General features: G+C 33.6%; 3 protein-coding genes across 3 annotated transcripts; 2 read left to right on the top strand and 1 right to left on the bottom strand.

The window, feature by feature from the left end:
• Nucleotides 1–3,386: 3,386 nt before the first annotated feature.
• LOC102582537 (ethylene-responsive transcription factor 4-like) lies at nucleotides 3,387–4,640 on the top strand. The gene has a single exon (XM_006351880.2). It carries the CDS (start codon nucleotides 3,669–3,671, stop codon nucleotides 4,560–4,562), a length of 894 nt encoding a protein of 297 aa, XP_006351942.1. The 5' UTR covers nucleotides 3,387–3,668; the 3' UTR covers nucleotides 4,563–4,640.
• A 3,533-nt stretch (nucleotides 4,641–8,173) lies between these two features.
• Nucleotides 8,174–13,094, top strand: LOC102582210 (protein TPX2-like). Its single transcript, XM_006351879.2, has 20 exons — nucleotides 8,174–8,406; nucleotides 8,923–9,013; nucleotides 9,208–9,298; nucleotides 9,383–9,416; nucleotides 9,508–9,688; nucleotides 9,770–9,866; nucleotides 9,970–10,083; nucleotides 10,166–10,279; nucleotides 10,360–10,536; nucleotides 10,662–10,727; nucleotides 10,808–10,888; nucleotides 10,975–11,130; nucleotides 11,222–11,353; nucleotides 11,441–11,521; nucleotides 11,607–11,726; nucleotides 11,815–11,981; nucleotides 12,060–12,168; nucleotides 12,240–12,299; nucleotides 12,391–12,485; nucleotides 12,581–13,094. The coding sequence occupies exons 1-20, from the start codon at nucleotides 8,262–8,264 to the stop codon at nucleotides 12,702–12,704; spliced, it is 2,235 nt and encodes a 744-aa protein (XP_006351941.1). The 5' UTR covers nucleotides 8,174–8,261; the 3' UTR covers nucleotides 12,705–13,094.
• Nucleotides 13,095–13,967: 873 nt separating this feature from the next.
• Nucleotides 13,968–24,070, bottom strand: LOC102581881 (transmembrane E3 ubiquitin-protein ligase 1-like). The gene is made up of 15 exons (XM_006351878.2): nucleotides 23,415–24,070; nucleotides 22,117–22,189; nucleotides 21,719–21,846; nucleotides 20,556–20,671; nucleotides 19,980–20,040; nucleotides 18,953–19,019; nucleotides 18,794–18,871; nucleotides 17,388–17,545; nucleotides 17,241–17,300; nucleotides 17,075–17,168; nucleotides 16,560–16,727; nucleotides 15,423–15,751; nucleotides 15,198–15,314; nucleotides 14,928–15,093; nucleotides 13,968–14,278 (listed from the first exon to the last, which is right to left on the bottom strand). Exons 1-14 carry the CDS (start codon nucleotides 23,571–23,573, stop codon nucleotides 14,992–14,994), a joined length of 1,710 nt encoding a protein of 569 aa, XP_006351940.1. The 5' UTR covers nucleotides 23,574–24,070; the 3' UTR covers nucleotides 13,968–14,278; nucleotides 14,928–14,991.
• Between the last annotated feature and the right edge of the window lie 1,398 nt (nucleotides 24,071–25,468).

The raw sequence follows: 25,468 nt of genomic DNA, 5'->3' as shown, positions 1-25,468 counted from the left end.
CTTTTCACCTCACCCATTTTCTCGTATTCCTCATAAATTTACATTGAACATTCTATTATAAATATTAAGTACCAATGTTTTTGAATGAATATTAACTCTTGTTTTCAATCTTCAGTTTTTTTTTATCATGTGTCCAATTTATTTCACAATTAAAGTGTTAAATGAAAGAAGGGTGCAAATAATATTTTATTTCATAAAGAGGTATTATATCATCTTGTCTATTCCTATCTATATAAAATTGTGTTAACTTAAAAATATCTAAAAATTGTCAATGCATATATTTAGCCTAATTAATTAATTAAGAATGTGTTGGCATGGCCTTTCTAATGCCTTATTAATTAATTAAAAATGTGTTGGCATAACCTTTCTAATACAAGTCAAGCTTTAAGACCATGATGGTTTGGATGGTGGTAGAGTTATCATTATTTTTGTCTTGACAATTATTTTTTCTTCCTGAAATCATTCGTCTTTTGATCTTTTTTGTATTGTTAGATTTTTTTTTCCTCTTTTCGAAAATCGATTGAAAAAATTAAGTTTTTTTATTGAAAAAAATATATATTTAAGTATTATGAAAGAACACATGGAAAGAATCAAGATTGTTTTAAAAAAAGACGTTATGAGATTAATATAATATAAATTTATATCACTCATATCATTTGATGAAAATTTATAAAGTCAAAAGAATTGATGGAAAATAATTATAGATCATGAAAAATTACAAAGAAGTTATTTAAGAAAAAAAAGAAAGGCAAAGGAAGAGCATACAAAAGTTATTGCGTGATGAAAACTCACACATCAAAGTCTCAATTCAACATAGGAAACAATCACCCACTCAAAGATATTGCATTCAGAAGTATAAATACATATAAAAATCTTGAATAAAATAATTATGCATTTATATTGAATAAAAAAAAAGAAGGTAAAGAATAAAATGTTTTTTATACCTTAGTGTGGCTATGTGGGTTTACTTTTTCTGTCCATTGCATTGGACATAAAGATAATTTAAATCATTGTCAATTTTTTCAACTAAATGAATCAAAGACAAATTGAAAAAAAGAAATAAAAAATAAAGTACTTGAAAAGTATTATATTTTTGAAATTCCGAAACATTTTTCACACTATTGCATATTTATACTATTTCTAAAACAACCAAAAAAGAAAGAAGTGGGCAACTTATTACCTTGAAAATGCAGCTTCATAACAAAAATAATATTTAATAAGTCTTCACATAGATTTTTGTCTCTTTGAATTCGTTTGTAACAAATTTCATACTTATTGGGAGATAATAAATTTTCATAGTCTATAATTATATTGAACAATTACAAAGTATTAATACATCTTTTATAGTCTAGAAGGTAAATGCAATTAGATGTGACTATTCAATAATCAAAACATATTTCAAATTAAGCTAAAGAAGTAATAATATAAGTAAGAAAGTAGACAAAAAATGTAGAGAGATTATAAGATAGAAGAGTTTTCTTATTCTTCCAAGTATATTCAAGTGTTTCTCAAATCTTCAAGTGCATAACATAATTCTCAACATCTCTATTTATATTGTTACATAAAGACATATAAAGAGATAACAATTAACATGACATTAATTCTTGAGAATGTGGGAAGATTAAGGGGCGTGGAAGATAAAAGAGGAGGTGATGGAGGTGTGAGTTTATTACACATAATGGTGCAATTACATCTTGAAGTTATGGACATCTACATTAATATAACATATTTACAATAAAACATTAATTATTCAACAATTATATAAATATTAACTACATTAAAAATGAGGAGAAAAATTAACAAATGCCAAAAAAAAAGAAAAAAGATAAATAGGAATGAAGGTCATAGATAGGTGCCACATCACTTTTTCTACATTTAGCTTTATTATATATATATAATTGTCATTTTCTTTTTTATATAATAAGAAAATACCCACAAGGCAAAAAAAAAAACTTATGAGACTTTTAATTTTTCAAATTATGAAATTGAGTGGAGTAGTAAATTTTTAGACATTCAAATTTTGTACATTAAAAATTAAAATAAATTGGAGGAGTAGTAATTGTCATTTTTCTTTTTTATATAATATAAAAAATAAAAAAATATTTGACATGTGAAGAGTCTTTGATATACATAAATGTTCCTTCATTAATATAATATTCATTTATAATAAATTAAATAATATTGTCACAATAAATTAAATATTTTAAATATGAAAAAGATGCAAAAAAAAAGAGAAAAAAGAAAAATGGAAATGGAGATTGCCACATCACCTTCTCTATATTTCTCATTTATATATATATATATATATATATTACTTTCTCACTTTATTAATGATATCAAATAGGTTAAACAAACTCACTTTTGAGATTCTCTACAAACTCAAAAATATTTGCATAAACCAACTTTTCCAAGATCACTATCTATAAATCACCTCTTTGTTGTGAGAAATGACAAGTGTGGAATTTTAAAACACGGTGTTTTCTTTAGAAGACGCGTATGTGAGGAAGACAGTGTGGAGTGGACCGATGAATTGTCGCTTTCAAATAGGAGCCAAAAACGGCTAATTGAATTATTGGTACAACAATTATAAAGAGTATAAAATACACGACTACAATAGTAGTAGTGGTAGGTCAATAGTTAATTATTATACGCACATTACCAATGCCCTCTCCTCAAAAATAAAACTTGAAGAAGCTTCCTCTTTAGATTTATTTGAAAACGATTTCTAATAACATTATATTTTTATGATTATAAAAAAATAATAACAAAATCAAATTATTATTATTATACATTTTTAAAATATCACTTTGGTCAAAGGTAATAAGTAAGTTTCACCAAGTCAAATATTTCATGCTCCTCTATTTGTTCAGTATTTCTAAAATAAAATTTTACTTTGGTTGTTATTTTTAATATATAAAAGAAAATATTAATTTTTTTTAAAAAAAATACATAAAATTTAAACTAAACAAATATAAAAAAAGACATTTTAGAAAGGCATGTGAATTGTGATGTGAATAAATAAACAACCCATAAAAATTAGGCACCTAAAAATTACTATAGAGTAATAAATATTTCAAAATAAGAACTTTTAAGTTTACGTCATTTCAGATAAATAATCATCTTTGTCAAGGAACGTTCCGAAAGAATGTGATGATTGTGTTGTCACATAAGGATAAAAAAAGTGTAGTGACTAATGAGAAGCGCGTTGTAGAATCGGCTATCTTGCAATGCTAAGCCTGCATGGGTCGGGGTCGGGGTTGTCAATTTAACACGTAAAGAGCTTTTGTCTTTGGAAACTCCCGCCTGCCCACGTAATCGGATACACATTATTATTCTATTGAAACTTGGGCGGTCCCTCCATCTTCACCGCATTTTTAAACCCTCACAAGATCTCACTCTTATTATTATAAAAAAAAAAAAAAATTAGGTGAAAATATCAGTTTTACATAGCAAAATTTGTGCTAGCTTTAAATGATTTTGATTTAATAGCTTCAATTTACACCGACAAAGTTTTAACCCTCCAACATCGAAAAAAAGAAAAAGAAAACAACTTTTACCCTCTCTTCCGTTATCCATTATATAACTGCAGCTACCCTCCGTTGCTCCTCAAGCTATTCTTATTACACGTCTATTCCAAAAAAAATAAAAATAATACTCGAGTCAGCTAAATGGCTATGAAGGAAAAAGTTACAAACGGAGTGAAGAAGAAAGAGGTTCACTACAGAGGAGTGAGGAAGAGGCCATGGGGTCGTTATGCTGCTGAAATCCGTGATCCCAACAAGAAAACCAGAGTTTGGTTGGGAACTTTCGACACTGCAGAGGAGGCGGCAAAGGCTTACGATGCCGCGGCTAGAGAATTCCGTGGACTCAAAGCCAAGACAAATTTCCCCTTTCCGTCGGAGGATCAGAGCCCCAATGATAGCAGCGGCAGCCCGAATGAGTCCTTTAGTGGAGAAAACGGTGTCCACGCGCTGCCGGAGCTCGACCACACGCGCCGCCTCGAGGAAGGGGGTGGTGGTTATACGGAAGTTGGGTTGGTGAGAAATGGGTTTCCGATTTTCCGTCAACAACCGGCCATGATGAGCAACAGAAGCAGCCCTGCAGAGTCCTCTATTGGGGAAACCGTTGTTCAATCGCCGTTTGAGCTCAATCTCACGCGCCGTCTCGAAGGGGGTGGCAATGGTGGCCGTTCAGCTGAAGTTGGGTTGCTAAGAAATGGATTTCCGATGTTCCTTCATCAACCGGCCAGTCATGCAGAACTCGACCTCACGCGCAACCTTGGTGACCATGTCAGGAATGGGTTTCCGATATCTCATCGGCAACCGGCCGTGGCGGTTCTGCCTAATGGACAACCAATTTTGTTGTATGATGGTAATTTAGTGCGAACCGGATTAGTGAACCGGCCCCAACCATACCGGTTTGAACCGGTGGCGACGGCGGCTGAGTTTAACGGTGTAACTGGTAGAGTAGTTGATAGTGAATCTGATTCATCTTCAGTAGTAGGCTTAGGTAGAAGAGAATTAAATCTTGATCTTAACCTTGCTCCACCAATGGAAGTTTAATGTGGATTACTGATGTAATTAATACGTCATATATCTTTAATTTAAATATTTATGAGATACTAATTGTTAAAAAGTGTATGATTTGGTAGGTTCGTTTGATGATGATGATTTTATTGGCTGTCTAACCGTGCAAATGGTTCCAATGTTTAAGTCTTAAATCTATAATCAGTAGGAAGTAAGAGCATACATATTAATTATTAAGTTATTGCTGCGTTCTAGCCAAGTGATTATATGACACTTTTCATTTTTTTAGAGTCAAATAATTTAAGTTTGATCGGGATTGATCGGGAATTTGCACATGAAATTTTCAATTTTTTTAAATGAAATTTATATATTTATAAACTAGGTAAAAAGTATTATAAGTCACAATAATTAATAATTTAAAATATTTAAAAGATCTATAAAAAATTATAATAAAAATAAATTTATTTGAATCTTGAAATCTAAAAAATGTCAGGTACGACGGAGGAAATAGATCATTAGGAATCCATGTTGACGGGGAACTTTGTCTACGTCAGGTGTACTCAGTGGCGGATCCAGGATTTAGAGTCCGTGGGTGCCAAATGGGATTCGAACCCGCAACCTCAACCTTCTAAAGTTGCCCTCTTACCGTGGCACTATAAGCCAATTTTGTTCAGTGGGTGGCACGCTTTATATTTATATAAATATTATATATATATACCTATGTATATATAGAGTTTCCATCGAAGTTCGGGGGTGGCGTGGCACCCCCAAAGCCCTTCATAGATCCGCCACTGGGTGTACTATTCTGCCGTCCAACATTATTACTTGCTCTGTCCCAATTTATATGACTTACTTTTCTTTTTAGTTGGTCAAAAAAAAAATGACACATTTCTATATTAAGTAACAATTTTACTATAAAATGTCTGTTTTACCCTTAATGAAATGATTTACAGCCACACAAATTTCTATCACTCATTTTGGACCACAAGTTTTAAAAGTTTGCCTTTCATTTTTAAATTTCGTGCCGAGTCAAACTACATCACATAAAATGGGACGGAGGGAGTATATTGTGCATGCATACCACTTTCAATTATTTAAACAGTTAATTGGAAAATATCATATCAAAATTAAAGTGAATCAATTAACCCAAGATAAATATATTACTTTACTACTACTAATAATTTTCTTAATTGGTGTCGTAAAAAGATAAATAATAATAATAATAATAAGTATAATAAGAGAGGTGAAGTGGAAAAGTGTACTGTAGTTGTTTGTTTGATTTGACTCGGCGAAATTGGTGGAGTAGATTCTCTGTGTGGGGGCAAAGAAGCACGTGGCGTGAGGTGCTTAATGGTACACTTTAATGGTGACGTGTGGGGTGGGAAAGTGAAACTCATCAAATAACGCCGCCACCTTTGCCTTTACTTGTCTGTTTTCAAACCAAAAAGTGGGACAGTTGCCTCTTTAATCGACACGTCCTACATTATTCTTCCTTCATTAAACTTCAAACCAACCACTAAAAAAAAACACTATGCTTGATATTGAGCCCAAAAAAAAAGAGGTAAAGTTAGACGTAATTTGATTAGTTTTTCAAAAGAAGGTTCATGTAACAACTCTCGCCGAAGATTTAGAATTTTCATTAAGAGAGATCACAAATTCAACCTTATGTAATTCGGAATACTAGGTATTTGGTAAAGATTAATATTGAGGGAGTTTCCATGTATCATGTTGTCACACCCCTATTTTTCAAAATAATGTTTTGACAAAAAGAGTTTTCCAATTTAAATGACGGTATTGATTAGAGATTATTTTATTTTTACAGTCGCCACTTGAAATTGAGTTATGGTGTTTCAAGTCATCTTTTTTTGGTCTGCGAAAATAAAGTTCGGATAAGGAATTCTGTTGACTGAGGGAAAGGTATTAGACATCCCTTGATTCTCGTGGTTCTAGCATGGTCGCTCTTATTAATTTATACTTATTTTAACTATTTTTGAATATATTTTATATGCTACAATTTCGCTCATATTTTTATTGTTGAACTTTTATTTGGTCTCGACCTAGATACGTAACCGCATTCTTGGTCTTGAAGTTTAGAGACATAACTGTTTTCTTTGCATCACACTTATTAACTATATCTAAAAGTGTTATTTTAAATTAATGAAATATAATTATATTTTTGGACAAGGTGTGTCACCTCATTCTTGAGTTTATTTTAATGTCGCAAGAAAAAGACGTGTAACCACATTCTTAATCGAAACAAATATTTTTAACGGGTCATATATCCGTCCTAATGCTTACCTTAGAAAGCTTAAGCGTATTATTAGTGATTAAATTATTTTATACTATTTATATTTATGAATACTATTTAAATAATAAAAATCTAAAATCATAAACAAATAAAAAAGCTATTTTCATATTCAAATTTGATATAGATGCATTTACATTTTAAGTATACTTGCAAGTTATAGCAAAAGACATTAAAATAAAATAAAAATATAAATGTGTAACTCTCCATCTTTTATTTTTTCTAAATAAACATTTTTAATTTTAGATAAATTTGACTAAAAAACTATTAGAATAATTCTTTCAAGCATTTAATTAGTTGAATATAAAAAAACACTTAATTGCTAGTAGCATATTGTACAAGATGAAAGATAACATAGAATAAAATAATGGGTAAGTATTTTAATATTATAGCATCAAAGTTCAACATACATAAAGTTTGAGCAATTTCATAACATTGGAATCAAGTCTTAAATAATCATGAAATAAAACTATACAAAATTAAATTAAATTAAATGTTACCTCTTGTGAAAATTATTTACGAAAAAAAAAAATCTTAATAAGAAATCACGAACTCAAAATCAATAAAGCAAACCTCGAATTCAACCTTTTGTCTGTGAGTGAAAAAGAATATAATATAAGGGTGAGTATGTATGTTGTTGTACGTGTGGGTAATGGTGTTGGGTGTGAAAATGTTTGGGTGGATTTTTTTATCGGTGTTGTGTATTTGGGTGTATGGGAATTGGAGTTGAGTATTCTGCAAATGTGTGCATGGGTGTCTTTTTTCTTTTTCGTATGTTGCTGCATAATGGTGTGTTGTATAGTGTTGCTTAGGGGAAATAGGGGGAAGTGGGGTGTGCAGGTGGGTAGTGGATAGTGGGTGTGGGAGTAGAGAGTTAAGTATATTTTTATATATTTTTTAATAAATTAAATATATATAAAAATTATAATAATAATAATAATAATAATAACAAATAAAAATATTAACTAATTATTTTGAACTTATAAAATATAAGAAAAGTCAAATAGCTAGTCTAAAAATATAATTAGGAAATACTAGCTGATTTATTAAAATTTAAATTAAAAGAAACCATATATTTTTTGTAGTTTTCAAGTCTTTTAAAATAAACTTACTAAAATACGATGAGATATAAAATATTTAATATAGACCTAGAAAAAATATTTAAGGAATAAAAATGGTGTAAAACCTTATGTTTTATCAAAAATTACGTGCATAGTTTAGTGTGGTTTTATAAGGGACCAAAACGACGTCGCTACCTTTTTGACAACTGGAGTTATAGCCGTTACAATGCCAACAGTTGCCAAATTGCTATTCAAAAATAAAATTCGACCGTTAGACACAAAAATTCACAACATTTTCTACTCAATCCATTTCTCTCTTGCAAAGATCAAATTCAGACCCACAAATCTCTCTGAAAAATTCACTCAAAAATGTATGATCCCAACTCGTTTGTAATCGACGAGGCGTATGAGTTCTCAGCGCCCAGATTTTATGACTTTGTTGATGAAGAAACGGAAGACGAAACACGGAAAGCTGAGCATTGGTTCCACATTTCAAGAAGCTATGCTCCTTCTCGTATGTCAATTTCTTTTTCATTCTCTGTTACACTATTTGGGTTCTCGCTTTTGTGTGTTGTTCCCCCAATTAATGGAATCTGTAATAATGCAGGTCAATTGTAAATTAAACAGTTAGTGGTAGTTCAAATGCATTGATAAAGTGTTCTACTTTATCAAGCATACGGATCTTACAATCAATGAACATTTTGACTTGACTGTGAAGAAATTCAAATAAGTGTAGTGTAGTTGGAATTCGCGAGTTTAAGAAATTATCAAATGTGCTCCATCACAACCACTCTCGTACATATAGGTGGAACTAACCAAGACCGAATACTAATCCCCTTCTATCCCGTTCTGTTTGATCTGTTTATTCATCGCATATAATTATTTCACTGCGTATGTATATTTATTTATGGACTGTAATAATGTCCCTGTCAATTGTGGAGTGTTTATGTTGCTGTTGTTGATTGCTTATATTTATTAAAGTGCCAATTTTGGGATGACATGTTGATTTTCTTCTTGGTTGTTTGTCCAGCTTTTATGCCAAAAATCAAAACTGCTAGAATGGTTCAACTTGAGAGCCTATGTGATTTCACTGATGCTGATGAGTTGCAGGATAACACAAGGTCTGCAAAAACCTCCTGAATTCTTATCTCATTTGGGATTATGTTCTTACCTATGTTGCTCGGAGTCTCCAAAAATGCTCCCGCATCCATGTGTGATCCTCCAAAATTCACTAAACCCGGCAACATTTTTGATGAGTCTGAGCAACATAGGTTCTTACTGGTGTCAATGTACTGACATTACTATCTGAAAACAGGACTGCTGCTGTGCTCACTTCTTCTAAAAGTAAAGACGAGGTAACGCCAAATTTGATCATACCAGAACCTTGCACCAGTCTTCCTAATCTGGTATGTATCGTTCATAACTTGTAGAGAAGAAGCACCATTTGTGCCTTTTGAACACTATCTTATCATGTCTTTATAATTTTCCAGGAATCTGAAGAGAAGAAGCAGTCTACTGTGCGAGGTAAGTTTGTACTATGGGAATCCTTTCTTATCTTTGATCCTTAGAATGAATTGGCTTATATAGATTCTAATTTAGCACTTTCATGCTACAGAAACTTGCACGCCCGGACCAACAATAACAGCTCAGAAGAACGACTCTCGGAAGACTAACTCCAAGAGGCAACAAACTGCTAAAAAGATTGCAAGCATACTTAGAAACCCTTCAGCATTAAAGTCAAAAACTCAACCACAACAGTCACATCTGAGGAGTTCTAATCAAGCTACTGTTAGAAAGTAAGTGGATCTTATGGATTTTCTTAATGCTCTAGTTGTTCTTTGGTAAAAAGTAAGTGAATTTCATTTGCTGCTGCACAGGCAAGCCATTAACAAAAGTGATGTTGGAACTCCAAATTTTGCTCAAGAAAATCAAGCAGTAAAGAGACAAAAACTAGAAGAGGGAAAATCTAGGAAGGTAAGTCTCTCCTCTCTATATCTTCTCTGGATGTGAATTGTGCAGAATATTTCATGTTACTTTATCTGATGATCTTGCTTTTTCTTTCTCTCCAAACTGTTAGATTCTTGATATCAAACCTCCTCAACATTTGCCACACAAAACAAGACTTGGGGTAGCTAATAGCAGCTCTAACTTGTTCGCATCTGCAGCTAAAACTCGAAAAGAGGAGAGAAAGGTAAATCACAACTCCTTTTTCTTGCACTTAATACATGCAAACTTCAATTCTCTGAATCTTACTTAAACTTTGTATTGTACAGATGTATGTTAGGCCACTTGTTTCCCCGTTTGTTTCAACAGCAGAAATGATAAAGAAATTCCAATCTGGCACAAGGGAAAATTCACTGCCTTGCATGAGCAATTCTACTTCAAATGTAAGTATTGGTACTTTACTAGTATAATAATATGGATCAGGTTCCCTAGACAGTATTTTTGAAGTACATTCATCACACAGGGTGATCCGACTGGACGAGCACAGAGAAAGCCAAAACTTACATTAACCAGGCCTAAAGAACCCGAATTTGAAACAGCTCAACGTGTCCGTCCAACAAGGGTGAAGAGTTCAGCTGAACTTGAGGAAGAAATGATGGCCAAAATTCCCAAATTTAAGGCTCACCCAGTTAACAAAAAGGTAGCTCTTGTTACACAGTAGTTGGCAATTAATTTTGGTAGCTCTACAACGGCCTTTTGATTTATAAACTTTTCTTATGATTGTTACCATCCAACGCTGTTTTGTTGTACATGTTGTGATAACAGATTTTGGAAGCTCCAACTCAACCATTATTATTACCTAAAAGTACACCCCAACTTCCAGAATTTAAGGTATGGTATAGTGATTCCAAAAGAATTAAGGGCAAAGTTTGCATACCAGGATAGTTTGTATAACATCTTTACTTATGCAGGAGTTTCACTTGGAAACAATGGCAAGGGCCAATAAGAACGTGGATACAACTTCAGTTCAATCAATAGAATCTTCTTCTCAGGTACTACAAGTGGCGCCTGTAATAACTCAAACGAAAACAATTACTTGCTCTAATTACTAACTGAAAACATATTCATTTGATCTCAGAGTCATCAGTGGCAGCCACATCTTACAGCACCTAAATCACCTGTACTTAAAACATCACTAAGAGCACGACCTCCAATTGCCAAAAGCACAGAAGAATTGGAAAAGGAAGAACTTGAAAAAGCGCCAAAGTTCAGGGCAAGGCCTTTGAATAAGAAGGTATCAACATCTGCCACCGCCTACTTTATTCTGGTGATCAATTAGATTGAACTCTCTTGCTTCATTCTAAATGTTTCCCCTTAACTTGTAGATTCTTGAAAGTAAAGGAGATTTGGGAATGTTCTGCAACACAAAGAGGCAGGTGACTGTGCCTCAGGAATTTCACTTTGCCACAAATGAAAGGATTCTGCCTCAAGCTAACTTTGATGATCTGTTTGACAAGGTTCAATCATATTTCTTACTATTATACTTTTCTCTGATAGAGTCCTATCGCGCCTCTTTCTCATCATTATGCTTTATGTTTTTTCAGCTTTCCTTGTATTCTCAACCTCAAAATGACAAGAATGTTCTCAGAAACACTATACCAAATCCTTTTCATCTATACACCGAGGTACAAATCAGGCAGTTCTACATCTTGGTTTTGTTCTAAGCTGAAAATATAGTTCAGTCCTGACTTGGCTTTTCCCGGAATTTAGGAACGAGGAGTTGAGAAAGAGAGGAAGTTGTTCTCTGAACTTTTACAGAAACAGATGGAGGAAGATAGGTCAAGAAATCCCAAAGCAACTCCATATCCTTATACTACTGATTATCCCGTGGTATGAAAGTTCGATACCAATTCCGTTGATATCATTCTTTTCACTAAAAAAACATAAATTTGCTCATTTTATCATGTTATCTTGCCAGATTCCACCAAAACCAGAGCCAAAACCTTGCACGAAGACAGAACCTTTCGAACTTGAGAGTCTCATTAGGCATGAAGAGGAGATGAGAAGAGAAATGGAAGAAAGGAAGAGATTGGAGGAGGAAGAAGCTAACATGAGGTTGTTCAAGGCGCAACCAATCTTGATTGAGTAAGAACTTTGAGGAATAATAAGTCTTCTACACAGTAATACTGAAAGATGGCTAATATTTTCTACCTAATAATGCAGGGATCCAATTCCAGTTCCTGAGAAAGAACGTAAACCATTCACTGAGGTTCAGGAATTCAATCTACATGTAAATCACCGCGCTGTTGACAGAGCTGAATTTGATAAGAAGGTAAATTTTTCCCCCTTTAATCATGCTCTTAGGCTTTCGATGGCTCTAGCACTCACCTTATAAGTTTGCAGATTAAGGAGAAAGAAATGATGTATAAGAGGTATCAGGAGGAGGCAGAATGTGCAAGAATGGTATGGTCATATTATCAACTACACTATTATTCGTAAATATTTTTCATTACAAAGTCAGTAGACTAATTCCAATTTCTGGAACGCGGATTAGATGGAAGAGGAGAAGGCCTTAAAACAACTAAGGAGAACTTTGGTACCGCTTGCAAGACCTGTGCCTAATTTTGATCATCCTTTCCTACCTCAAAAGTAAGAATGTAAAAGGCATATTGGAACCTCTTCTACCTTTCTTTTACTTGTCTTCCTCGTACTAAGACGACATTTAAATTTGTATACAACAACAGGTCTTCCAAACATGTGACAAGACCAAGCTCCCCCAAGCTACAGGTTATTAAAAGGAAAGAGAGGAGGAAAATGTTCTGCCCCTATGCAGCAGTTTCCAGTGCTGCTGCCTCTCAAATGAGGTGATCGTGATTCAAATCGGAAGAGATGATGATTGTTCAAGAATTCTTGAACCCCCTCCTCCTCCCTCGGGGAGAGAATAGGACAGCACTGCAAAATATGTTTTAACATTAATCGTGTGTGTAACAGTTCTGTAATAATAGAGCTCTCACACTGTGTATTCATTTTTTTTTAGCATTCAGTTAGCTTAGCATAATTAAAAATGACAAATAGTTTTGCGTGTATGTGTAGATGAACAAATACAGCCAATGAGTAGTTAGTTATATATGATTTGATCTATCATGTATCCGATTTCAATTATTAAAACATCTGTTCATGGCTCATCATGATTGCATATTCAATCTTCTGTTCAAGCAAGAGAGCTTATTCAAGAAATGTGGCATTATCATTTCAGCAGAAATTATGTACATTAACTGAAAATCTTATTATTCTCATGTCCAAAATCCAGTCCTGCTGATATGCAATGGCATGTTATCTTGTGCTGAATTCTTCCTCTGTTGAGGCTTCTACTGGTCGTCTTTACCAGCTCTATCTCCTCTACCAAAATATCCCACAACTTTGTCCTTCCCTTTTGCTCATAAGTAAGCTCTCATTCAAAGCTCGCATTTTCTGGCCAAATCATTTTTTTATGTAGATATCCAGGCCTCAAGAAGTAATTTGTCTTCCAGATTGGTATATTAGGCTCTGCATTATCGTATACTTTTGCCTCCCACTCCTCATGCAAATATAGAACACTGGAAACATCACACTTCCGATTTCAAAGGTTGTGAATTTGAATCACCGGGGAGAAAAAAGATGGAGCTCCTAAAGAGGGATTGGAAAAAACAGACATTGGAAATATCACAAGTTTGATAATCAAATCAAGTTTCATACTAGGTTTTGTATGCTGTACGAGCATCTTTTCCCAAAACGACAATTCTTTCCATCAATAATTGAAGTAGGTAACTCGTTCCTTGTCTTTGTTCCCTTGTCTTTGTTTGTATTGCATTGTATTCCACTGTATCGTTTTGTTTTATGAGATCCAAAAATCAACATTAATACCTCAGACTAAGTCCTACATAATTGGAGTTGTGGGCTAATTCACATAGTGAGCTCCTTGTCTTTCACATAGCAACAATTCTTTCCATCAACAATTGCTTGCTAATAATGTAGATTAGTTTAAGGCCACAAGATTCAAAAGTCTTGTGTACTTTCTTAAACTCCATATCAAGTCAAAATCAAACAAACAAATTGAAACGAAGGGAGTATCACAAGAAATATAACACATCATTTGTTTTTGAAAACCAAACATATCTGCTATGTACCTGTAATTTACCTATTGAAGATATCAACTACAGTCTTGAATTTCCAACTTGGAAATAACTACATTTTTCCAACAAAGTTTGCTGTAAACTGAAAGTAAATGTATTTCTGAAAGAAAAATCTGATTGTGGTGAAATATAAGAAAAGAATAGACAGTTAATCAACAAGATATTATATTAGTAATGTACAATAAACGGCATCTGCACAGCAAGTCGGGTGAATCAGTGCTTAACTTTTTAATACAGAAAACTTCTTATGTAATTCTCTGAGTCTCCAACCTGAAAGAGAGTATGAAGCTTTGTCAAACATTTTTCCTTCTGGATCATAGGAAAAAAAGGACCCTCAGACATCTATTTACAAGGAAATGTATCATGACGTAGGCATGTTCGGTAGGAAGGAAAATATTTTCCAAGAAAATCAATAGGTTACATACTTATTTTCTTGCTGTGTTCAGAATGTAAGCAAAAAAGTATTATCCTAAAAGCATTTGTATATAATCTAGAAGAATACTATTGGAGGTGAGGTGTGGAGGTAGGGGCGTGGGGTGGTGGAGATGGGGTGAAAATGAGGTCCTGGAGGGTGGAGAGGAAACAGTCAATTTGGAATGGCACTTGTGGAACTTTTGTGTCCCAAAAATGAGCTTGTTTTCCTATAGAAAATATTTTCCAAAATTTTGACCAACCAAACATGAGAATTATAGAACATTTTGCGGAAAATGTTTTCCTCCATACCGAACACACCCATAGTCTTTACTCGGACAATGGCAAGCTACAAGGCAGACATTTTAAACAACAGCATTGTTAAAAGTAAAATCAATATGAACTATTGCTGAATTTGATTAGACTAACGGTAACCACTGGAGGTTGCAGCACAAAAAGGTCAGTCATTATCAGTTGTTCAAATATAACTTCAAGTAAAGCCATTTACCTTTCTAAACAGGTCGGGCAATGTCAGTTGCTCTACCAAGATGAATTCAAGAAATAACATTTATTCAAGCTGGTGGAAGAGGACGTCGGCATGTTGGACACTCCATCTTTATGTCCATCCATCTTTGCAAACAACCGGAGTGAAAGAAATGATCACAAGGTGTCACCTGAACATCGTTAGGCCAATTACTAACTGTGCATGTTTTTGGAGTTAAAATCGCATTCTAATAGGAACACTAAATTAAGCTAGAGAATGTTTCTTTTATAGTACCATGCAATTATTTGAGCGTTGAGTATGATCAATAGCAGTCATGCAAATAACACAGTCAGTGGCGTGATTTGCACCCTGATCAAACCTTCTATAATAGTTATACTTCTCGGGTAAAATCTGCAACATCACAATAAAGCTTACATAAGACAGCACTAATTATTCAGTTTTTTCTGCTTTCAACAAATAATCCTTTCGAGGGTTTCAACTGAAAGACCAGTATCAAACCTGACGTGGAATGAACCACCGAGATCCAAGGTAATGCTGCAACAGAAGAATTGATGCCTGCAGCACAATAAAAACTCCCAAGCAGATGCACCAATTTTTATCAGGCTCTATACGCATGAAATTGTGAGGACAGCCAAATACATATAATGGAATTGCCAAACGAGTTAGAGTCATTCCCAAGATGTAATGAGGGTGCAACGGTTTTCTTGAGTCGCGAATGACATTAGTTACAATTTGAGGTATCCAGAATGAGTGTAAAAGTAAAAGAATAGGGCGCAGAAACTTGTGAAACTCATACATGAACAATAGGCCGCCTAAAAGGATCCCATCTGCAAAAGATTCAGAAAAAGAAAAGGTAAATGCAAGCAGATTGTTTATGACTAATTGCTAATGCAACAGAAGTGGCCAACTTTGAAAGGAGAAAGATATTGAATTGCCCCATGGAAATGAAGAACTTTAGTTCACTATGTTAAGTGATGTTAGAATGGCATAACGGCATGATACTCCTGCTCTGATAGTATAATTTAGATTTTCTTTTCTGTTTCTATATGATTTGGAAAGTAGATACCAATTGCATTTGCTTTAGAGCCCGTCTAAGAGCAAAGCTCGTTCTATGTTGAGCAATATCGAGATTGGAATAGAATTCTAGTTATACCCCGGCCGCTTTCTTGGAACTAAAAAAGGAAAATTGCCTGGGAAAACAATCCCAAGAGAAGCTTCTCGCTAGTGACACTGTTATTTTTCCCTTGTTGCTTTCTTTTCTGCAGTTCAGACACTGAAGCCTTCTCAGGATCATTCTGTTATATCAAAAGTTCCCAAACTGTGTAGCCCAGTTTGTTTGTTTTTGAATAAATAATTATAGATACTGAAATTACAGCCTCTAGATACCCCATAAAAAAATTGGGGAAAATAGATAGAAAAAAGTGATTAATTCATTAGCATGTCCACAAGCAAAATTGAACAAAGAAAGACTTCGAAACAGGGAAACTCAGATAAATTATTTGATTTTAACATCTAACTACCCTTTCAATAGCAGCCTGCATATTGGTAATATAGGCATGTGTAGTAAACGAATCTTCACTTGCTGATTCTGTTAACTGTTTCGGTACAAGTCCACCTCAAGTAAAAGATACTTACAGAAACGGCTGTAAAGTACTGACAATTCGCGCCTCATTGCTTCCCAACCCTCTCCGCTATTCAAGGGCCTATTTGCCTTCCATATAGCAAGTAGATATCTCATCTCAAATATCGAGAAGACAACAAACTTGAAGAATGCAGCAGTTGCAAAAGCATTGAAAAGGGATTCTGCAAAAGAATGAAAGAAAGGGAAGGATGAATCCAACAACATAAGTTTGCTACCAGAAAATAGTGTACATGCTAAGAATGTAAAATTCTTTTGAAGAACTGTTGACATAAACTTCTAACAGTGCTTCTTCTAAAAGTGACAAAGCAGAAGAATGACATAGGAATGACTTGTTAGCATGATCCTAATAATTTTCATGTATAGTCGTATAATGCTTAGATGCTACCTCAATGTTCCATATAAAATCAAACTAGAAACTGATCACAAGGTATGATTAACTTGCCGAGAGCTCTGTAAATGTATATGTACTAGCTGGGATTACCAAGACAACAGCACTTATCAAACTTACCAACAAGTATCCCTGCGGTCAGATGCAAAAGACAAAGATAAGCATCCATGATAGCCTGTTGTCCAATCATCAGAATTGAAACTTTGGCAGCTCCCTAGAAAAATAATATCACATGTCATTCTAGGCTTTATAAGAGAGAGGGGGGGAGAGAGAGAGGTAGTCCTACTGATTGGGTGTTGCTATGTTCCATTTGTCGAATCAGAAGGAGCACTTGCAGAAAAGATATCTGGTGGATCAGGAAGTTAAAGAATCCAGACAAGCGATATCTGTTACAAAAATGATATGGATAAAAATGAGAAGTGTTGTAGGATACAAATGTGACCATCAATGTGTAGTTCACCGCTTTGTTGTAGTAAACCTCTATATTGACAGAAGTAGCATTCAAAAGCATCGGTGAGAAACAGTCTCCGTCAGCATCCACTGAAGGGCTCTCTATCAATCCTTCTAGTTGATAATGATCACGAGCTCCATCTGAGAAAGGAAAATAAATCACTTGTTCCTTATATTTTGCACAAACTTATGGATAAGTTGAATACTGAATCGAGATATGCATTAAAATGGAACAAAGAAAATGTGAAGAAGTCCCACATTGTGGTGAAGGGAATGGGTGGTCTCTTTATATAACACTCTTGAGCTAGCCTTTGGGGTTGAGTTAGGCTCAAGATCCATTTCTTAACATGGTATCAACACTCTCTGTTTGGGCAAACTGCATCATGGTACATTAAGTTGCTCATACTTGGGTGCGGGTATCCAACGCAGATGCAAATTTGAGTGTCGGATTTGGCAAAATCTAAATTTTAAGATTCGGGGATACGTATCCAGGTACGGATACGGGTGCTGGGATTCGGCGAAAAGTCCAAAATTATAAAATAGGGCTATAAAGATATTCTAAATTTTGAAAGATCTTCTAGGTCATATTTCCCAACACCCCCAACTTCTTCTTCCAAAAAAAAAAAAAGAGAAGAAGAAAGTCATTCAAGGCCTTCCACTAACTCTCCTTATAGATCATTGCTACTGTCTACCAAAAGTTGGAACACAACCGCTTGAATTCTTAGTGTCTCTTTGTTTGGGTTGAAACATGCAGCAACAAATATTGAACTAGAGGAAAAGCTAAAAAAGATACAAAAGGACTATAATATTAAAGGTATGCCATGTCTTAAATCTATTTTATCTTTTATCAATCTCAATTCTCCCCCAAATTTGTCCATGGTCCCTGGTCAAAGTATCCAATGTGGGTTGATCGAATCCCACACGTATCCCGCACCCGTCTCGTGTCGACACGGGTGCGGCAGCAAAAATGAAGAATCCGCGCAACTTAGATGGTACATATATAGATTGGAAAATTTTGATTAACATGCAGAAAAGCATATGAAGATCCTGAACGAATACAAAAGAAGTAGCTTAGGTAACATAATGCATTTTGCATATATAATGCAGGGTGATCTTGTCAAATTAACTTTAGAACACTTATAGGCATCAAAAGCTAAAATACCCAAGACCTGAAAGAGTAATGACAAAAATCCTTTCTTGATGATTGACCTAACCTTATTTAAAAAACCCTTTCTTGATGATTATTGCAGTAAAAATTATATAAAATAGAGTTCATGAAATGAATGAATTGGGAAGCATATATGAAAGCCAAATGATCCAGAGAAGAAATGTTTCCTCTTGATGCTCGAGTCGTATCAAAGGTGAAAGGTAAATAAGAAAGCCAAGTACCATTTGAGGATGATGAGACACGAGCAATTTGTGCAGCAATTTCAATATTACAATTTTTCTCCATCTCGTAAAACGGTGCTGCAGAAACAAAAAGATACTTAAGTTAGCTAGGAGCTAAAACATTAAACTGGATCAATGTTGAAAAAAATAAATTATTACAGTGTTTCTTTTTCCAAATCTTATCTCGAGAAGACTCCTGGAATATCTGGGACGAGAAAACTCCAAGCTGTCAACAAAGATAAAGCAAGTCATTTTTCAATGACATAAATCTCCATAAAGTATTAAACTCGAATTATTGTCACATGAAAGGGATGTACATCTAAAGTAACCATTATAGCCATTACGGAACACAAGAAATTCCTGATAAAGTGCCTCCTTTTTATCTTTTCCAAATAATTTCAATTTGACTACCAAGGAATATGAGATATCTGATGGTAATTAGCTGCCACTATGGAAGAACAAAGATTAAGAGCAGCCCACATTTTCTGCTATTTTGATTACAAAGAAGCTAAACCGGACTGCAAAAGCATATGTTTCTTACAAGGTAAAATGGAGATAAAAGAAAAAAGAAGGCATATGTAATGTGAATTGTCTTTTTGAGACCATTGACCAGGAGCTTATCCAGATATATTGGTCATTTTTCTTGAACATGTGAATGACTTACCATGGGAAGAATGGAATATACAATAACTTTTTTGAAACAACAAAAAAGGAAGGGAAAAGGAAAGGATAGGGGGAAAGGAAGCCCATCAGAAGGGGTATGAATAGCATTCATAATTCCCCCTCATCATCTCCACTTTGAAAAGGAATTCTACTTATGTCTATCCAAACATGTGCTAAAGTTCAAATGTTAATAAAAAGCTATTCCCTGCAAATTACTTTAAAGAAAGAGAAATACAGTAGACAAAAGGAGCCCTAAGAAAGTAGAAGAGAAAAGTTTTGAAATTTGTTATACCATTACCAAAATATCATATATAAAAGTCAAAGCATGTCAAATTCTTAATGGTATTCAAGCATTATGCTCTTCAAATATAAAAGCATGTAACACTGCTGAAGAAATTTAAAGTATGTCAACTGATTCAAGCAGCAGCAGAACTCATTGTAACATATGATCATCAGGAGTCATGTCAAAGCGATACTCAGTAATCCCTGCTGAGGACAAATGACATATTGTTGTAATTAATACCAAGTGATATGGATTTGATAATAGATAATCGTCTTCCTGGCCAAACTCACCATCTTTGCCACTGCAAATTAAAAGCTTGACTGTGAGTTGATGAAGCACATGACAATAGCATCTGCAGGAATGTTAAGTGATGTAGAACCAATATCTAAAATTTACATTCCATTTTCTGAAGAACACAGGATTTAGAAACTTCAATGACAATTTCCCAAAAAAAAAAAAAACTTTTAATTGGAATCCTTAAGCATGAGATAAGGACTATAGCAACTAAAAGTTAGTAACAATTGTAAATTTATGGCATGAATTACTTAAGAGTGCTTGAAGCTTTGCAAAGACACCCATCCTAAACATCCATTGTCTTATATTGTAAATATCATTTTGGAATCATTCAGCAGGATAAAAGGACTGTAGCATCTTCTTAGGACTGAAGCATTTCAAAGATAGAAAACAACTGATACACTTCCGGCGTAAATTACTTAAATACTTTGGCATATTTTTATATCAATTTCTTCCATGGTGCACAAGATAGACGGTGTTAGAAATTTCCTTTCAGCTTAGGTACCACATAAGAACTAGTACCTGTAAGCTACCATTCGAAGTTGTCTAAATGGCCATATATATACACCTTCTACCCTTATTTGGGCACCACCAACTCCATGTTCATTGTCAAAAACATCATGGAAAATTATTGCACCCTGTTGATTGGAAAATGAGATCAAATAAAGATTAAACCATAGAAATGTACAATTTCTGCATTCGAAGTATCATCATCTAAGAAAGATGAAATGCCAAATAAACATTACTATCAATAGTTAATCTGCATTAGACTATTGGAATTCAACTTTTAAAAATCATATGTTTAACCGTTTTCAGCACTCATCAAAGGATAGCAATACATTACAACAAAGAAGCAAGCTAGAATCAGTAAGCAGACCAAACTGTTCCTTGTAAGGTATAGAGCTTACAACATTGATAATTCCATGGTTTGCGATCTTGCAAGTGCTTATCGGCAGTGGCAAAGCAAAGATTTTCACTAAGAAGGTTCAAATTATGAAAAAGTGGACACACGAAAAAGCCAAAGGGGATTCAACATCTACTATATCTACATAGAAAATAAATATTAACCACGTATAAAAAGTGTAATTTTCTGTCGAAGGGGGTTCGGAGGAACTTCCTAAAAATGAAATAAAAACTAACTAAAACTTTCTAATTGCATAGATGTCTAATTTCCTTTATGCCTGGATCTATGCCATCATTGATTAGCGCCTTTGTGTGGAACATGCAATTTCACATTTACCATATGATTATGGATATATGTTCATTTTGATTTTTGACAAAAGACGTTTGTAGAAAAGTAAGAAGATCTTTTTAATGAAGGGCAAAACTCACCCTACACAAGATGTATACCAAAAATAGAAAACCTTACAAAAAATATGGTTTTCTACAAACATACAGTCAATTGCAACTTTTGCTTGGAAACATCATGCTTAATTAGAAAAGCAAAGTAAAGTCCAGTATAACAAGCATGGCATGCTGCAAGTCCAGGTATGACTTATGATAGATGCTCTCTCAAGATAGAAAGAGAAGTAAACTACCCAAGTCATCAACTTAAAATTCAGTAAACTTATTGGGACACAATGACATAGACAATTAATAGGTTTGAGACAAGTACTTGTGCAGAAAACAAGGATTTACATAGCATTTCATATAGAAAATCACTTATTTAATGATGACAGGATTACCTGAACATAATGTACACCAGTTATTTTTGTTGGATTACTTATCAATTCAAGGACCGAGTTGCCATTGGACTTCCTAAAATCAGGAAACTTGGAAGAGCTATTTGTTGAATCTAGGAACCTCCAAGACCCTGCAGTTCAAATATCGAGGAGAGGGTATAATTTAGATTCAAGACCGAAGCAGCATCTGAGTTTAGTAATTGAAGTGATCGTGAATTTTCTGTTATGTTGTGTTTGATGAGTCCTATTCAATCACTTTAAGGTTTTATCACCAGATTGCATACGAGTGAAGGAAGAACAACAGGAAAGTTTCTTTTTAAAAAAGATATATCAACACGAAAGTGTTCTTCCACACTCATTTATAAGATCAGCAATGCACTAAAACATCATACTGTACAAACCTCTGTAAGTTCCTGTTATATTCCAAGCAGAAAAAGGCCCCAATTCATTCTCATCCTTTCTTACCAGAAGCCACTGCAACAACAATAAGCATATAATTAATGGTTAGGCATGAACAGCAGGGGGAACAAATAACATGACTTATTCACTTCTGGCAATGATACGATCTTCATGTCCCCTGTTCAAATACAGGAAGGTAATGCCCTTTCCAGAATCCCACACTCCTAATGAGCTCCAAGAAGTTATAACTGAATAAGGATAGTAACCTTGATGTTAATCACCAAGAAACCAAATATAGCTAGCGTCGAACTTGATTCGATACAGTTTCCTAGCGAACTTTTGATATCCAGTCTTGACTAGGTGTCGGAATAATTTCATATCTCATTTACTGAATTATCCAGTAAATAATTTCATATCTCATTAACTGAACTTATCCAGACATTTCATCATCCCTGATTTTCTTTTTGGTGTCCAGCATTGATTGGAGTGGCAGATATCTTGGCTCTAGGCATAAACATAAAACAGTCCCTAGAAAATCCTACCTTATATTATATTTTCTCACGATAATGAAGTATACTCACAAGAGCAAGTTCCTTATTAAAAGAGGGACAAATAAAAGCAAATTACTTGTTAGTCATATGAATCCATCCTTGCTATTATGCATGATAAACTGACTTGTGTTTAGTAAGATTCAAAAAATATGAAGCGCTAAACCTATCAGATGCAGGTTAAGCAAATAGCTTGGAATTCCTTTCACCAGCTAGCTAACACAAAATTTGCACTTCATCACTTGAGCACTTGAATGAGTAAAGTTTCAGTTTTTAATACAACAACAACAAACCCATTGTAATCCCACAAGTGAGGTCTGGGGAGGGTGATGTGTACGCAACCTTACCCCTACTCCCTTGTGAAGGCAAAGAAGTTGTCTCCGGTAGACCCTCGGCTTAAGTAGAACATAACAAACAATAAGTATGTAAAGTAAAAATACTGGAGAAGAGAACAATAGCAACAACAAATAATACATAATTCAAAATTTAAGTAGCAATCTTCACTGTCAGATACTCCATTGAGCTGTTCAAAATTAAAATGCCAATCTTCATAGTGTGATACTTTTACAACATTAACAAATTTTCGAAGAATAACAGCAATCAAATCAATCTACACCTCAATCCTATCCTAATTAGGGCTGTACTCTTTCCACTATTTGGACCAATTTCATTCCAATACCAAATAATTTATCCCTTAAAAGGCGCAAATTACACAAGGAAGTGCAGATACAAAATGTAACTCCAATACTAACCTCATCTCCCCACGAACGATATCTTTCTCTGAGAGGCCTGACACCCATTACTGGGAAAATCCTTCCAAGGATGAACCATAAACTAAAAAGAATTCTAAACAGAACTCCATAATTTCTCCTCTTCAACCTCAAAAAATACAATCTTTTTGCCATACCCATTTCAAGATCAATTCAAATTCTTCACTTTCAAGCAATTCTTGAGTAACCCAGATGAAGAAACAAAACCCATTACAGTTACAATTTCAAAAAAAGAAAAAAAGAGAACTTTAAGAGAAAGAAAGAAAAGGGGTTGCTTAAATTGAAGTCAAACAACATAAAACAACAACCCCAACAACAAAAATCAACTTCAGAGAAAATGAAAGCTCAACATAAACAGAATCATTGGTTTTGTTGATTTGTGATTCACCAAGAATCCCTTCCCTAGTCAATTCAAGAACCAAAAACTTAGAAAACTCCACTTGTATTTCTTTATTCAAAAACAGTTATACAATCTATAAATAACATAGTTGGGGTGTTTTCAGTTTTGCAGAAAGTAAAAATAAGCTAAAGATCATTTGACATTAGTCTTCTCCTAATTTTTAACTGGTAAACATGAAGCATAAAGCTACTGTTTTGATAGAAGACGCTGGATTATTGGGCTGTAGAATCATCATCGATTTACTAAGAGATTATTTTAACGGTTGGGATTGAATTGTCTCCTAAGGGATAATTTTGGAGGAATGAATGATGTATATCAATTTCTTTACACTGTGTTTGGATCATTGTTATTCGTTGTTGTATTTATTTTTGTTGTTTAATAATATTTTTATTATTTGATTTGATTGTATCGTATCGTATTATAATTTATAAATTTACTTAAATGTCTTTAATTATTTTAAATACTAAATTTATCAATAATTAATAATAAAATAACAATACTATCATGCATATTTTTTCATGTCATATGAACGTAACATAAATTTATATCATCAATTATAATTATATTATCAAACATTATCATCTCGTTTGTATCTAGATTGCTTTAATTATATTTTAAAAAATCATATAAAATAATCTGTTGAAAGAAATAAAAATATGAAAAAGGGGAAGAACGTATGCTTAAAAAAAATCGGAAGGACAAACAACCAAACCTAGAAAGAGACAAAACAATGTAGTAGTTGCTAGGTAGGAGGTGGGATTAAATAATATAGGAAAAAAGATAAATTAGTATATGAAATATTAAGTAAGGATATTATTGAAAAAAAGAAATTAAGTAACAATGGGAACACACCAAATCAGTTGTTCCATAAAATGGGAATTTTCATTGTTACGTAACAATGAAATTTAACAATAGAATACATTTTAAGTAACAATCAAAACAAACATTGTGTGTATGATAACAATACAATACAATATAATGGGTCACAATGATTCAAACATAGTGTCAATGTTATTTGAGTTGAGTCTATCACATAAGCTTTATCTGATGTGATTTAAATTTTCTATGTAAAGCTATTACACAATAAGCGTTATCCCGTGTACACAAAATGCTCACCCGAAAGACAAAGATTACATGTTATCATGAGCCAAAAGGAAAAAAGTCACTTTGTTGTTTAAAGTGAAATCTAAAAATAAAGGTAATTTTTTGATATAATAATTATTAGTTGAGTGATCATAATTTTTTTTACGAAATTAGGCATATTTAAGTTTACTAGCAAATACTATTACAATAAAAGTCACATTGCAAACTTTTGGAATAAGCACAAAAACTTGTGATGATTTGTGACTACTCATAAGACAACAGTTAGTTTCAATTGAATATAACATGAGGGCATACATGATTTGTTATGATTTTATGCCATAAATTTCTTTGTTTACAACATTTGATACATAATGATCTACGTATAATTTATGAATTATATATTCAACAAAACATCAGATCAAATATCGCAAAAAGTAATATTGATCTATCAAACCAAGAATGCAAGGATAGAGCCACATATAATTGAGGGGTGTCAATCGATACCCCTTCAAATAATTACAATGATATATATATATATATATATATATATATA

Source organism: Solanum tuberosum, unplaced genomic scaffold (genome assembly GCF_000226075.1).
Source record: "Solanum tuberosum cultivar DM 1-3 516 R44 unplaced genomic scaffold, SolTub_3.0 scf00140, whole genome shotgun sequence".
NCBI classification, from domain to species: domain Eukaryota; kingdom Viridiplantae; phylum Streptophyta; class Magnoliopsida; order Solanales; family Solanaceae; genus Solanum; species Solanum tuberosum.
Note: the sequence above shows the minus strand (reverse complement) of the source record. Positions and strands in the feature narration are given on the sequence as shown.

What these genes read in the sequence shown, in the direction of transcription:
- LOC102582537 (XM_006351880.2), top strand. Translation starts at nt 3,669, where the DNA reads ATGGCTATGAAGGAAAAAGTTACAAACGGAGTGAAGAAGAAAGAGGTT.
- LOC102582210 (XM_006351879.2), top strand. Translation starts at nt 8,262, where the DNA reads ATGTATGATCCCAACTCGTTTGTAATCGACGAGGCGTATGAGTTCTCA. An exon ending in GAGTTGCAGGATAACACAAG is followed by an intron (nt 9,014 to 9,207) that starts GTCTGCAAAAAC and finishes ATCTGAAAACAG; the next exon opens with GACTGCTGCTGTGCTCACTT. An exon ending in GAGCTGAATTTGATAAGAAG is followed by an intron (nt 12,169 to 12,239) that starts GTAAATTTTTCC and finishes ATAAGTTTGCAG; the next exon opens with ATTAAGGAGAAAGAAATGAT.
- LOC102581881 (XM_006351878.2), bottom strand. Translation starts at nt 23,573, where the DNA reads ATGGGTATGGCAAAAAGATTGTATTTTTTGAGGTTGAAGAGGAGAAAT. An exon ending in AACATAGCAACACCCAATCA is followed by an intron (nt 17,169 to 17,240) that starts GTAGGACTACCT and finishes TTATTTTTCTAG; the next exon opens with GGAGCTGCCAAAGTTTCAAT. An exon ending in AGTACTTTACAGCCGTTTCT is followed by an intron (nt 15,752 to 16,559) that starts GTAAGTATCTTT and finishes AATCTTTTGCAG; the next exon opens with ATGGGATCCTTTTAGGCGGC.